The 14296-nt window shown below is 35.4% G+C and overlaps 1 protein-coding gene across 2 annotated transcripts in view; it reads left to right on the forward strand.

Annotated features, from left to right (window-relative positions):
• The window catches only part of ADGRA1 (adhesion G protein-coupled receptor A1), a 274315-nt gene that overhangs the window by 206848 nt on the left and 53171 nt on the right, over positions 1–14296 (forward strand). The window contains exons 1-2 of one of the 2 annotated variants that reach the window (XM_027908846.1): positions 13708–13727; positions 13982–14189. Coding sequence is in view for 1 of the 2 variants with exons in the window: in XM_027908838.1 (XP_027764639.1) it covers positions 13982–14189 (208 nt within the window). In the remaining variant the exon portion in view is untranslated. Of the gene's footprint in view, positions 1–13707; positions 13728–13981; positions 14190–14296 lie in introns of those variants that run through there. The other variant, XM_027908838.1, reaches the window with a different exon arrangement.

The following is a 14296-nucleotide window of genomic DNA, read 5'->3' on the forward strand; positions in this document are numbered from 1 at the left end:
GTTGCTGAGGTAGACAATTTGGGACTCTGCCAGTTTTTCACAAATACACTGTCTTTCAGCTAATAATGTTAGTTATTAATTTAGGACATCATGTTAGTCCTTCACTTGGCATGAGAGGCTCCATTTTTTTTTCTGTATTGATTTTTTTCCGTTTTCCTACTTGAGCACATTTCTTCAGATCCTCAGTCCTAAATAATTAATTCATACTCTCAGGTACTCATGTCATCATCTGGTAGTAGCAATAGTAAAAGTCTAGAAATGCATGTGTAGGATTCAGCAAAGTACTCCCATCCTATTTAGTGCAGCAAGTAAAACTGGAAAGTCCAGGAGAAAAAGGTAGTGAAATGGTGAACATATTAAGTTTTTATGTTAGAAAATGAACATTGCTACCGTCTAAAATAAAGGCATATCAGTTTAATAGGAGACTGGAAGTGATTCAGCAAGAATGATAGCACACTTTTAAAAAAATCCATCAAATATGGCAGTGGAAGTCCTTGAGAATGTCTGAATTATACACACTGTTGTTGAACCTGACTGATAAAATGAAGCCCTTTAAAGTAAAGGCCTTTGGTAAAAAAATTAGAAGACATTAAATATACTGATGCCAGAAAAATTGACCTTTACAGAAAAAGATTAGAAAATCAGTAGAGCAAAAGGGAAAGATCAAAAATATTCAAACCATTGTGAATGCTTGCATAGAACAACGTATAACAATTCATTTTTCTGCTGATTAAATTGCAGATTTGCTGCTTATATAACTAATTTACAAGATTTTAAAAGTGAACACTTCACGGCATATAGATTGCTATTTCTAATGAAAATGTTCCTGTTACTTTTTCGAAATGCAGACCCTGCAGCACTAATACTTGAAAACTTCTATTAATGCAAAAACCATGAGCAAGACAAAAAGGCTATGCTTTCCCTTTTGCACCTGTAGTAGATTGCAGACTGCAAGCAGCTTTAGATTTGGAAGAATTAAGATAATTATTATTCCCTTTTGTTTGATCTAAGAAATGGGTAGAGGAGACTGAAGTTAAGTTCTCAATCTTCATTTATTACTATAAGAGTTTCATCCCATATAACTTTAGCTAGGTTAGGACCTATCTGAGTATTTAAAGGAATCTATTGTATCAGAAATCTATCACATTATATTAGGAATCCTCATTCTCAACAGTCACTGAATGGGCATGGGGGAAATCTCCTCCTGGGCTTAGTTCAGACCTCAGCTGGATTCATTCACCATGTAAGACCTCTGGGTGTCTTAACTCAAAGGCACTTGCTAGAGAGAGACTGATAGAGTGCATACTGCCCCAGATATAGTATACCATCCTTACCCAATACAAACTATGAGTTTTCAAGCTAGAGATGACCGATGACAAGTACTGATCAGGTGTGTAGTATTTTAAAATCCTAATTGCGATCACCATCAGTCAGCTTTTAGAAATGAAATTATTTAAATTATGTCAAGTGACTATTTTTGTGGTAACAAGGAAAAAAATTGTACACGTGCCGAGGTGGTTTCGTAACATCTGTAAAACATTAAGAAAGAAGAGTTAGGTTTCTTCCAACCTTCTTCATCTAACAGGACTTATAAAGTGATCAGTAGATTAGTGGACACATGGTCTGATGGCAGGTTCACTCAGACCTCGCTTCCATTATGATTTTTATTGGATTTTACTGTGGATACTGTGGGCAGTGCTAGCAAATATTTTCACATATCTCTGTGACAAAACCCTTAGAAAAACTTAAGTAGAATAAATCAAGATAGATAAGCTCTTATTAGAACAGAAGTTTGTCCAGGTAAATCAGTAATCTGTGATGACAACAATGAAAGTACATGTGATTCAGCTGGGGGTGAAAGACTTCTCTTTGACTCTGAATGCTTTCTGGCTGAACTAAAAGACAAACACCACAGATTTTCGTGTGAACTATACGTACAACTACCTTTGTAGGTATCCAACAGTTTTATTTTCAGAGCTTCCACATTCCTCTAGTTTAGATTTTTGGTGAAAATATACTTGCAAATATGTTGTTTGCAAAAAAACCAAATTGTATTCTTTCTTTAAAAAGAGAATGGGAGAATACACTTTTTCTTATCATTACTCATTTTCTATATATAACTGAAAAATTGAATGGCTTGGAAAAGGGTACTATTCTTAATGAGTTGACAACTTACTTTCCAGATGGACTCCTTTTTTCCGTTCTTTTTCAGTCCAGTTCTCAAAAAAGTGAGACAGAAACAAAGGCTCACATCACCACTGTGGCACAAATTTGGACCCACTAGTGCTGATAATTATCTCATATAAATGTAGCCTTGGATAAATTCCTTTAATACCTATGGTCTCTTTCTTCATACACAAACATATGTACCAAATCTATGGTTTTAGTCTATGTAAGTGTTCAGCACAGCATTTGGCCAGAGCTGAACTTTAAAGGTGAAATTTTGATCAACATTTCATGTTCGTAATGAGCTCATTATCTTGCCTTTTATGTCTGTGTTGGGTGTGTCAGAATCCTGAAGATGTGTGTGAGACTTACAGAGCAGGGATATGATTTTGCATGGGAGCTTTGGGGAGTAGCAACTACTAAGAACTTCAGGCAGTGACAATAGTGGAGCGTGTCTTCTCCTTCATACTCAACATCTCAATTATAAGAATTCTGTTAACATGTCACTTGCCATTATTGATCCACTTGACCACCAAGCAGCACAACGGACTTGAGTGCTGTCATCCAAATGCGAATACATGTCTGTGACTCAGAACCTCACTCTTGCTGATGTTACTGCTCTCACTTCATTAACTTTTGTTACATTTATTTTTACGATGTGTTTTCTGACTGTACTGTAGAAGCTGATAAATTGATTGAGTAGCTAAAATTCAGGAAGCAAATGATTGTTTTGGCAAGTTGGAGATTAAAATATGTCATTTCTCAAAATGGAAAAAAGAGTTTTGGAACAGAAGAAGAAATTGCATTTGCTCCTCTTGAGGAGTACTTTCTTGACTGTTGTGAGAACAGTGAACTTCTATCCTATAATAGAGTGAAGGAAGGTGTGACTGTGCACACATGAACTAAAGAAAAGTCCATCTTACTGCTTTTCTTTTTCAAATACTTAACTGTCTCTATATAACAAAGCAAAGGAATGTAGTGATCTTGCATCTGCTTCTAGAAATGTGTGCCTTGCCCAAGTTGTGTCTTCCAAGAGTAATGCTGGGTCTGATGTTTTTAATGACTATGGGCAAGAGGGATCATTCTTGAGGATAATATCCAAATGATTCAAAATCTGCAGAATATTGAGTGATTTCATGTTGTGGAAGGTTTAAATTTACATCCTAAAAGACCCAAAAATGCTAAAACTCTTTTCAGCAGTCTCAGCTTTCCTTCAGTTTCAGAGAGGGCCAGTGTTTCAATAGTCATCGAGTAGCAATGTCAGCATTTCATTGCAGTAATCTTTATGAAAAGGCAGCAGCAGAAAAACTCAATACTTGGACTTACATACATTATATGCAATTTAGAAACTCACTTTGCCTCGGGAAAATTATATCAAAATATTATTAAAAATTTCTGAATTAATCTTTTTCACTACATTCCCACTTATGTTATTAAATGAACTTTTATTTATCTAACTTAACTAAGTGTGAATACCACATCAGTCAAATTAGAAATACTATCACCTAGTATGATTAAATAGTTGTAATATTCCGTCATTTTGAATTACTGTATTACCTAATGGTTGTATCACTCTGTACTCATAAATGGATACACACAAATTACCTAAGGCTTTAGGAAAATCATAAAAATCTGTAATTGTATGTACTGCACTCTATTAAAATGCATATGAATTTTGTTTAGTACAGAGTGAATTTTCTTATGCACATAAGCCACCTGTTAGCCCTCTTTCTTTTAATCAAATTGGGCTTCTCCAATTTTAGAAATATCTTTGTTAACACTTTATGTCTGATTGTTGGGAAATATTCTCTTTGTTCCCATTCATAATATTTTCTTATGTATTATAATTATGGAGCTGTGCAGAAAGTCTGTTATGAGGCCTATATTAACTTCATTAACACAATTCATGTAGTTCAAAGAACGAATTAAAAACTGTCATACCAAAAAATCTCATGCGTGCCAGTTTACTCAAGTCAGAATTCACAATTCCATTTTCTAAACTGCTAATATTTATGTATATTTGAATTTAGTGGTCAATCAGCTGTAGAAGGCATTTGATTAGTTAGGTATTCTGTATAATTATGATGCCCCTCCTAAGATCCATGGTGATAGCTTTGTAATTATGTAACTGAATGTTCCACATAGCTCACACGATTATTTCATGTGTCTTTATATTTTAAAATTCTAACAGTTTACAGAAGTCCATCTCATCCTCTGAGTGCATCTGCAACTACTAAAACCACAGTCTCATCAATTTAATAAAATTGAATACGCTTATCATCTTTACAGAAAAATTTTGCATATTTAATGCCTGAAGATGAATTGAGCTTCTAAATAAAAAGGAAAAATACACCTTCATCACAGGCTGCTCAGAGGAAAATGCAGTATTTCTAGGAGCTAATGCATCCCTGAAGGGCCCAGTGAACCAAACTCCTAATAGGGTGAGTCTTCCTGTAGAGCGCACTGCCAGAAGCCATCCTTTTCAAAAATGAAGCTGCAGTGAGTCTCTGGGGGTCCACAGAAAAACAACAGAAAGTTACAGTGTGAATTTTGGAATGTGTCCAAAATCCTTTAAGACTTCAAGAATCTTCCCCAAAAACTCAATAAATTCCAGTTGAAAACTCAAAAGCCACCCTTAAGAACTCTTACATTCCCAGGAAGATGAATTTTATGCATTTTCTGGCATAACTTTTTGCATTATGGCAAGTCTATTGCAAACTCTGCTTGACTTACAGCAAGGAACCCTAAGTTGATGCAGTCATGTAGAGCTGTCTGAAAAACCCAATAATTAGCATTATAATAAACCGTGTTATGTTTTATATCCCATTGATATAATGTTGTTCCCTTATTATTGGTGTCTGTTGTGCTTTACAGTGTTTTTTTTAATGTAGACAACATTTAGGCAAAAGGTATGTTGCCATAAAATGGTAAAACTTTTTTTAGGTTTGTTTTTTTTTTTTTTAAATGGGATTGCTCATGTGGAGTTTTGGAATACACAAAAAATATACTAACAAATTGTCAGCAGTAAATCATTTACATATGCGGTTCTTCATGCTTTTTCTTAACGTTATATCTACTGGGGTTTGAGATTGTCTTCAGATTCACTGTGTTTTGTGAAGCTTTTGAGGAATCCCCTGTTTAAACTGATACTCAAGTTGCTCCAGTGTCTTTCTTTGAAGTCACCACAACATCACAGTTAAGTATAATGGCCCTACCTACAGGTGCAGCCTGTAGGGGAGATTGCTGGCTAACCCAACAGTATAATGAAATTTTGTTCAGAGCCAAGAGGTTGCCCAGTAGTGCTACTGCTGATGCTACCACAAATTAAAGATAATATCTTGTTTATGAGTGGTAATGTAGTGATTAGGGGGATTCCGTTTTTACTGATTCTATTTTAGGAGTGTTCATCTGGATGTCAGTAGTTACCTGTGACCAATATTGCCATCATGACCCATCAAACAGTATAGGAGACAGCTTCTGTAACTTTAGTGCTAAAGATCTCTTCAATTTTGACAGCAAACAGTAAGAAGCAATAGAAATATGTCTGTCTTCATTTTTTTATTGTTGTGTGAGATCTGTGTTTACTTGTTTTATTTTTAGACATTCATTCTAAAATTTCTAAAATAGGTGTCTACAGTAAATAAGTGGCCCAGTTTTCAAATGTGTTGCCTGCAGCTCTTACTTGTGTCCAGCATGTTTTCAAAAAATTTGTTTCTCAAACAAATAATACAATGTCCATGCTCAGTTTTATTATTGCATTTGAATCTACCATGACACTGTAGTTTTTTAACTCTTTTTCTTCACAGTGAGAGTTAATTCGCTATATATATATATAGTAGTTATATTAACTATATACTGGTGATGTAAGTAGAAGTAGAAAGTTCAAAAGTTTTATGTGTCCGTAGTGCCTGAAAATTATCCTGTCCTCTCTGTTTTAAACTCTAGGAAAAATTTGCATACTTTTAAGTCTGCATTTTCTCTTGACTAATGCTCTATTTGTCCTTGTACTCATGCTGGCTGTTTGCTTACATTACTCTAGATGTCTCTGCTTTTTTTCAAGACAACAGGCACAGCGTCTCCTTTCATTTTGCTGGGCTAACAAAGCTAGGCTCTTTTACTCTGCACTTGTGAAACAAATTATTCATTCTAATGATGCTATTAACTGTCCTTTACACCCATTCTATTCTGGACTGATTTTTCCTCAGCCTAGTTGATCAAAGTCATGTAGTATCTTTCTAATTAGGTCTTTAAAATCAGCATATTTCCATGGGACTGAGTCATCTTCTATGTTCTGGACTGTATTTGTCTTCTTCTTTAGTGGTTAAATCATAGTGGCTCTGAGTCATCCTGTGATCAACCAGTGCTTTCACGTCCTTTTTCGTGTCTGTTGCTTTCCAAAGTGCTCTGTTTTAGCAGCTTATAATAGACAATATTATTATAAAGATGTAAAACATGATTTTGAACATTGTCTTAGATGAAATTCCCCTTTGTTTCAAGGTCAAAAAATAAAAATTGGAAGTCTTTAAGCTGATTTCCATAGAAACTTCACATATATTCACTCCAGCTTATCTTTCCCTTTCAAAGCAAATAATTGTATTATCAGTTGTAGCTTGGTTCGTTTTTCACCTGGAACTAATTGTTACTAATCCATGCTGTCTCTGAAGAAATTAGGGGTGAATTGTATTGCCTTGTCTAGAAAAAGTTTTCGAGGAGAACTACCATTTGGGTCTGGCATTATTTACCTTTGGTAAACCTACACCGTCTCCCTTTGCGTTCTTTTTCTTCAGTCTCTTTTTCCCTTACAGTTGCAGATCAACAAGTCAGTTGTTGCATGTAGATTTGTGCATATTTTCTTAGAACAAAATTATTAAATTTTCTTACCACATTTTCACAGATGCATGAATTATGAAGTCCTAAATGCTGACCTATGGTTTGGAGTACTAACACATGAATGCAGAAGCAACTTTGAGTGGTCCATATAAAAGTGCCTGAAGGACACTATATTTTTCATGCCATGTACTGGTCAACTCTTTTGAACTCTTTAAAAGCTGCCTGTCTTTAGACACAGGAGGAGACTAGTATGGCAGCAGCAGCTGTGAATGATGTTGAAAACTGTGCAATAAAGTTGTTCATTTGTGCATAAGTCTATACCATTATCTACATGCCATACTTGTTCACTCATTCATCCTTACTGCAGGTCATTTTACAGAGCAGTCATCTTTGCTTTATGACCAATTTTGTTGACGTCCATCCCCCTAAAAAAAAAAAAAAAAGTAATTGCAATTGTCCTTTGATTTTATGTGTCAGTTCTGCCAAAGATTTTTACGACAATATTCAGCTTTTACTGAATTTACTTTGACATTTGTGGAAATTTTTATATTCTTCTCATTCTTCATTGTAACATTGTCTCCATGTAAACATCAACACTTTCATTGAGGTTAAATAAAAAATGGATGACTTGATTCTTTCTACAGGGCAGCTCTACTTCTTTCCTCATCTTTTTAATGTAGACGTGAAGAGCTTAAGTGCTATTGAAACTTAAAATACTCTTTTGTTTCACTGATCAGCAGGGTTTTCTCCCTTTTCATAGTCTTTCTGATTTTACTCATTGTCCTTTTTGGTCTGCTTATCCATACTTGATCTTGTAAGTGCCATTAACTTTTATCAGTGAATGTCCTGAGTTTTCCAGGTTTTCAAATATGAAATAGAAAATCCTAATGTGGAGGATACCTTCATTTTTTACTTTTATTAGAAAAGGTTACTGATGGTCAGGTTTTCCAGCTAATTTTATATTACAGCTTCTCTAAAATTTCCATGTTGCTTGCTAAATCTAACATTTCTATAGCGTGACTCTAGGAAAGTAATTTTTAATTAGTGGGGACTTTAAACATTGTTTTCAAACTTTTAATATTTTTTTTATATTTTTTTTATATTTTGTATTTCTTTTTGATGCCACATTTTCACTGTGCATTAAACCAGCTTTTATGCCTGGTTAGAACAAAGATGTCTTGGAGTCTGTACTTAGTTTTCCAGATATTGAGATGGATGTGGACTGCAGCATTACTGTGTAATGACTTTATCACATAATAATCACAACATGCTTAGCAATTTCATCTCAATAGCCAGGTGATTTTATGTTGCATTTTTGGAGGTACTGCTTCATTTCTCCCTGGGAATCTATATAAATTCTGCTTTTTCACTTGCTAGTCATCCCTGAGCCTTTCCAGACTTGTGTTTAAACAGCATTCTAAAAAGGATGGTTAAACCATGACAAATTTGGAGCAAGATTAAGCAGATAAGTAAACATGGCTGGGGAACTACTACTTTCCTTGCTTGGTATCATTCCATTTAAAAAAAAAAGCTAATCCGATCTCTTTTAGCAGCTGGCAAATTGTTTGTCTTACATAGGCATATTCCAACTGGCATTGTTTCCATTCTTTTTACAGAACTTTTATTTGGTATTTCCCCAGATAGTCTAATTTTTTTTTCCTTTTTTGTTGATACTTTTCATTCCAGAAAAACAGGTCAGAACTCATGTGCAGACTACCTAAAGCCTCACAGTGCTGGGCCAAGTGCCTGTCCTTATCTCATGTATCTTGTGCTAAGATAATTCCAAAGAAGTGTTGGTCAAATACCTACCAGCAGAGACAGCTCAAAAAAACCCACATTTTTGTTATGCTAACCACTAAACCTTTAAGTAAACCCCAAACTGAAGTCTTCAGTTGCTTCTAAGGATCTGCTGTATTATTTGAGGGACTAAATAAAATCTCTCAAATCTTCGTTCGCGAAGCCTAGCCATGATGAAATAAAATCTACTGTACATGCATAAAAAATTATTTGCTTGATTTTATTATGATGACCACACTGTTAACTCAGTCAGCCCATATTTAGTAATATAGGCTATTACCGATGGAGCTTAGTTTTTACTTTTTGTTTACTGCTACAGTAACTTTATATAGCTTGTGCCTATTTTGGCAGCATCCTTTTATCTTTAATAATCTATGGTGTCTTACATCTGAATCTATACAACACCTTGTCAGATTCTTTAAAATCTGGAAACAGTTGAGATGCTTTTCCAGTTCTCTGCCAGGTGTTCAGGTGAATTCATTTACTTCTTTTTTTTTTTTTTTTTCCCCTCAAGATTTCCTCCGACCTGTTGTTTAGGTGCTGGTTTTTAAGTTAAGGAAATTACTGACTGGAAAAATACACCTTATGACTTCTCTGAGGACTCAAAATTGGATGGTTTCCTATGAAATATATTTTATATCAAACAGAAATACTGTGCCTGAACTCAGTATCAATCTAGTATCAAAGCATACACTAGGAAGAGCTACTGAAAATAATTTATGTCATTCCACAGTGGTTATGAACTATGCTTCTTGATAATAACTTTTTTGATGAGTATAGTCTCTGAATATTATGCTAAATTTTAGACAAATAGAATATAGTAATGAGAAAGCAATGCTGCAAATGGGAGCAGGTCTTTTAAAGAGATTATGAAAGTAGAAAGACCATCATATCTCAAAGGCACCTTAGGCAAGAGGCTGTCTTTCCTAAACACTTAAAAACTCCTTGTAAATGCTAGCATTGATTATAAGGAATGGACTGCTACGAGAATAAAATTGCCTGTGGAAAAACTTCACTTTAAATCTTTTGTTTTTCCCTTAAAACATTTTTAATAAGGGCCACACATGCATGAGTTGCAAGAATGCCAAGAGTCTGTAGCTCTCGATATCCTGAGGACCGTTTCCTCTTTAGGATGAGATTTTTCATTCAAATTTAAAACTTTTAGGATCCAGTTGGATTTATTTGTGCTTTTTCAGTGCCTCAGGTATTTTGAAAAATTCCAAACAAAGACAAAAACAGATCTGAAATGGACACATAAAATGAAACTTCAAAAGTACTTATAAAACTGTACTATTCAAATTATGATTCAAAGTTTAAAACAACCTTTCATTTGACTTTTTGGAAAATTGAACAGCTTCCAAGAAGTCTTAGAAGCCAAGAGTCCTAAGAGCCCTCCCAGAAAATCCTCAGAGCTGGTTTAGAGCTGATAAGCCCTCTTGCCATGGCTGCAGGTCATACAGCAGATTTTCAAATATCTGGGCAGATGACATGGAAGATATCTGAGAGGGTTTGAAATTTACAGCATTGCTATCATATTTATTTGCAAATGGGTGGATGTCTGTGGATAGATTTAATTTTAAAACACTGGCATTTTTCAGCAGGAAAATACTCCTTAGAAGAATCTGCACTATGATTTCTAATCAATGCCAGTACAATCCAGTTAATAGGACTAAAAGTGAAATGGAGTCATGACAGGATTATTGACATTCTGTTTTGAAAACACTCACAGAATGTCTAAATCCTGACTAGTGAATTGCTGACACAAACTCTAAGCTTTTCCAGGAAAAATATGAGATGCCAGTGCTGGCCTATGTCATTGTAAAGCTGCAGCTCCTATGATGATTCTGTCTCTATTGCTCTTTCTCCCTCTCAGAGGTGCAGAAGCTTTTTGAGTTGCTGCCACTAGCATGCTCAGAAATGTTAGTTCTTATGTGATGTGACGATAACAACATGTTGCCCAAATAAAAAAATTTTAAATTAAATGAGTTATGTGGATTTTGAAGCATGTGAAGCACAGTCATTAACTCAAAATTTGATGTTGCCGTCATTGGTTTTAATAATACCTGTTCCCAAACTGTGTTTCATCTCTAAACTCTGGAGCATCTTACAGAGCAAAATAAATACCATCATTTTATTTCACCTAGTGAGAGGGAAACTGAGGCAAGAGTGGGGAACTGACATATTCTTCACCACACATAAGATTAACAGAATCCCAAGACTGAAGCTCCAGTTTGACTCCGTCCATCCACAATAACAGGGATTGCCTGAATGTTCAGGTCATCTTTCTCCTATGAATAATGAGTAATACTATAGAAAATTCTCACACATCTTACATGAAAAAAATGTTCACAAATATTTATTCATATTTTTAAACAGCATTGTGAATATGTGGGCCCTTTCACTGTGTGTATTAATATCCTAGCACATGATCTTGTTGGCAGGCATGTTGCTGTAGCAGACAGTTGGATGTTTAATTTTGAGAAATTTCTGCGTGAAGTATATATTTGATGTGCAATGAGTAGTATGACTTCACATGTACATTTTTCCAGTCAAAGAATAGCCCTATCTCTTTGCCCTTCACTCCACCGGACTGCCTGCACTCAAAAGAAATTGAAATAACAGGTATATTCAGGACAGTATTCACAATAAAATTGCATTCCAGGAAGTGACTGGAGGCACTGTTTAGCAAAGTTTATTAAATAGTTTATGTTATGAGTATTCATATTCTTGGTACAACTAGGTAAAAGCACTCTCCTGAAGTTTAATCAGGAAAATGTTTTCTGTAAATGTGTCTTTTTGTCAAGTAAATAATTTGATGTTGCTGCATGTTTGAGATTTGCTCAGTCAGCCCGAGCAGTGCAACCAGTCCACACTAATTCCATTTGTAGGCTGTGTGCAGCTTTTCTTCACTGCATTCGACTTTACTGCTGTGATGCATAGCTGTAACCTGTGGGTAACATTTGGGGCACCGTGATCAGGTTCCTCCCTTTCATGCTGTGTAGTGAAGGGTCTTTTTGTGGGCAGAGATAGGGCATTGGTGAGGAGGTGAGGGGTGGATACCACCTTGGTCTTTCCCCAGCTGTGTGACCTGCCATCAGACCTGCACATCAGCTACTTGTGCTTCAGGTGTGTGCAGCCTCTTCTCTGCACCTCCTCAGTCCCCCAGACAAGCTCTGTTTACACCATTACTTTTTTTCTACCAGTATCAGTAAGTCCCAGTGGAGAAGAAATTAGAGAATCACAAAAATTAGATGATTCCCCCTCTGAGCAAAAGTGCTATAAACCTCTGTGGTTTGTGCAGGACTGCTTTTGTCAAGTCATAGCATACTGTTGCTTAACCCAGTGCCTTTAGCTGTTGGTTTCATTATCATAAACTTATTCATATGCTCCTAGCTTTCTCTTTTTGTATATAATGACCAATTGGTGTAATTTGTCATCATTATTGCTTTTTCCAGTACAGAACAATAATAAAAATCCAGTATAAATGTAAAGTTAATCACACTGTAACTTCTCTTACACTTCTGTACATCTCCAGGTAGTTCTCAAGAGTGATCTGGTGTTTGAAAAATGACACTTCTAAAAAGTGCTGTGCATAGTCATTGGTAGTACTTTTATGGCCAAGTAGTGTCATCAGAAGTTCAGCACATGCAGATAATTTAGGATATCATACGGTAAAATATGTCTTTTTCAGAAGCATGAGATAACGGCAATTATAACAACTTTAGTGAATTAGGCAGTGGAAACAATCTAAGGATGAGTGCGTGATGTTTAGCTCAGTTAATTCCAATTAAAGCCTTCACAGTAATTTAAAAAATCTAAAGTATAAATGTTTTGTTGCTATTTGCTTTTTTTTATTTTTTTTCTGAGTGTTTTTAGTAGGCAGCATCACCTAGATTGAATACTTACGTAGAAAATGATTTTTTGGCATTTTTACTGTTAAAATTAGAAAACCTTCCCAGAAGATACATGTATATATACATATACAAGAAAATTGTGCAGAAGTCTTTATCTATTTATTAAGCATCCAAATGACATCACAGACTGCTCATGCTTTTCTCCCATATTTATCTTGTGGTCAGTAGATGCTTCTCATATTCGTTTTAGTTTGCTGATCTCTGTTGTACCGTTTCTTTCTCACATGTATATTTCTCCCAGCACATGGATATATATTAATGTCATGTTTGTTTATATGATTGTGAAGATTATTGTTTTACTTTGGAAAGAGGTAGTGCACATGTGCTATGAGTAAACTGTAATAATCTATGTAAATTATGTGCACAGAGCCGTACTCTGCCCTTGGGGGAAATGCAAATTAGAGCATTTTGTAGTTTGTTTGTTTTTAAATACATACACTTTTCACTTCAAGGCTTAGGACAGACTCACTGTTTATTTTCCCATTGCTCATCATTTCTTATTCCTTGTAAATATCTTAGTCTGTAGTGATTAGTTTGCTACTTTGTCAGAAAAAAAATGCTTCATGAGTGAAGTCCTTAGAACGCAATGTTTGGATTTTATAGCTCTGCTGTAAGGGAATTATCTGCTTGTAAAAGGGTGTATAACACACTCACGGCTCAAAGCCATTATAGTGATCTGACAGTCTTCATTCATTTTCTTCCAGTGCCGGCTTGTTTTCTTCTTTTATATTAGTGTTTGTGATATTTTTTAATCCTGCGTTACTAAAACACAGTTAACTTATTTTCCTTATATGAAGCAAGAAAAACATATTCATAAAATGTGTTGTTTACTGCATTTGCAGTTCTCTGCAGATGTAATATTTTTTAATAATAAAATTATTTTTATCCTTTTTAAGTACCCTTTCAGAGAAATGTTTTAATGTAAGTTGTCTGATTCTATTTTAAGTGAAGGAGAAAACCTGGTAGAGGTTGTCTCTTTAAATCAGATCTGCAGTGTTGATGGACCCTCTAGCAGGCACGGTAAGAACCATTCTCACCTCTGCAGCAGGGAGCTTGACCATATAGACTCTCACATTCAATCAAAACCTTTTCCCTTTTAATATGCACTGTACCAATCCTATTCCCATGGTTACAGCCTGTGCTTCTTTGGTTGCTTCCAGTCTGTTGGAAAAGAAAGGCAGCATACATTTCTTGTACAGGAGTTTAAAACATCATGAAAGCAACCCTGTTGTGATTTGCATTTTAAATGTTTCTTTTTTTTTCTCATTGTACAGAATGCTGTAGCAGTAGCTTCAGTTCATTTGCCACAGTCTGTCTTCTCTCAGTCTTCAGCCTGGCAATCTGTTGATAACTCCACTTGCAAGCTACAGTTTATTGTCTTTCGGAATGGAAAACTCTTTCCTAGCACAGGAAACTCATCAAATCTGGCAGACGATGGGAAACGTAGGACGGTTGCCACACCAGCTGTTTTTGCTAAAATAGGTGAGGAGCTGTTATGCATTATTTTCTTTCATCTAAAAGCTACGGTGTACTTGATTATGTAGGGGATAGAAGGGTAGAGCATACAGTGGGCTGAAAGGCTGGAAACG

Source organism: Empidonax traillii, unplaced genomic scaffold, assembly GCF_003031625.1.
Source record: "Empidonax traillii isolate 1590-97213 ecotype Southwest subspecies unplaced genomic scaffold, ASM303162v1 scaffold27:size3997909, whole genome shotgun sequence".
NCBI classification, from domain to species: domain Eukaryota; kingdom Metazoa; phylum Chordata; class Aves; order Passeriformes; family Tyrannidae; genus Empidonax; species Empidonax traillii.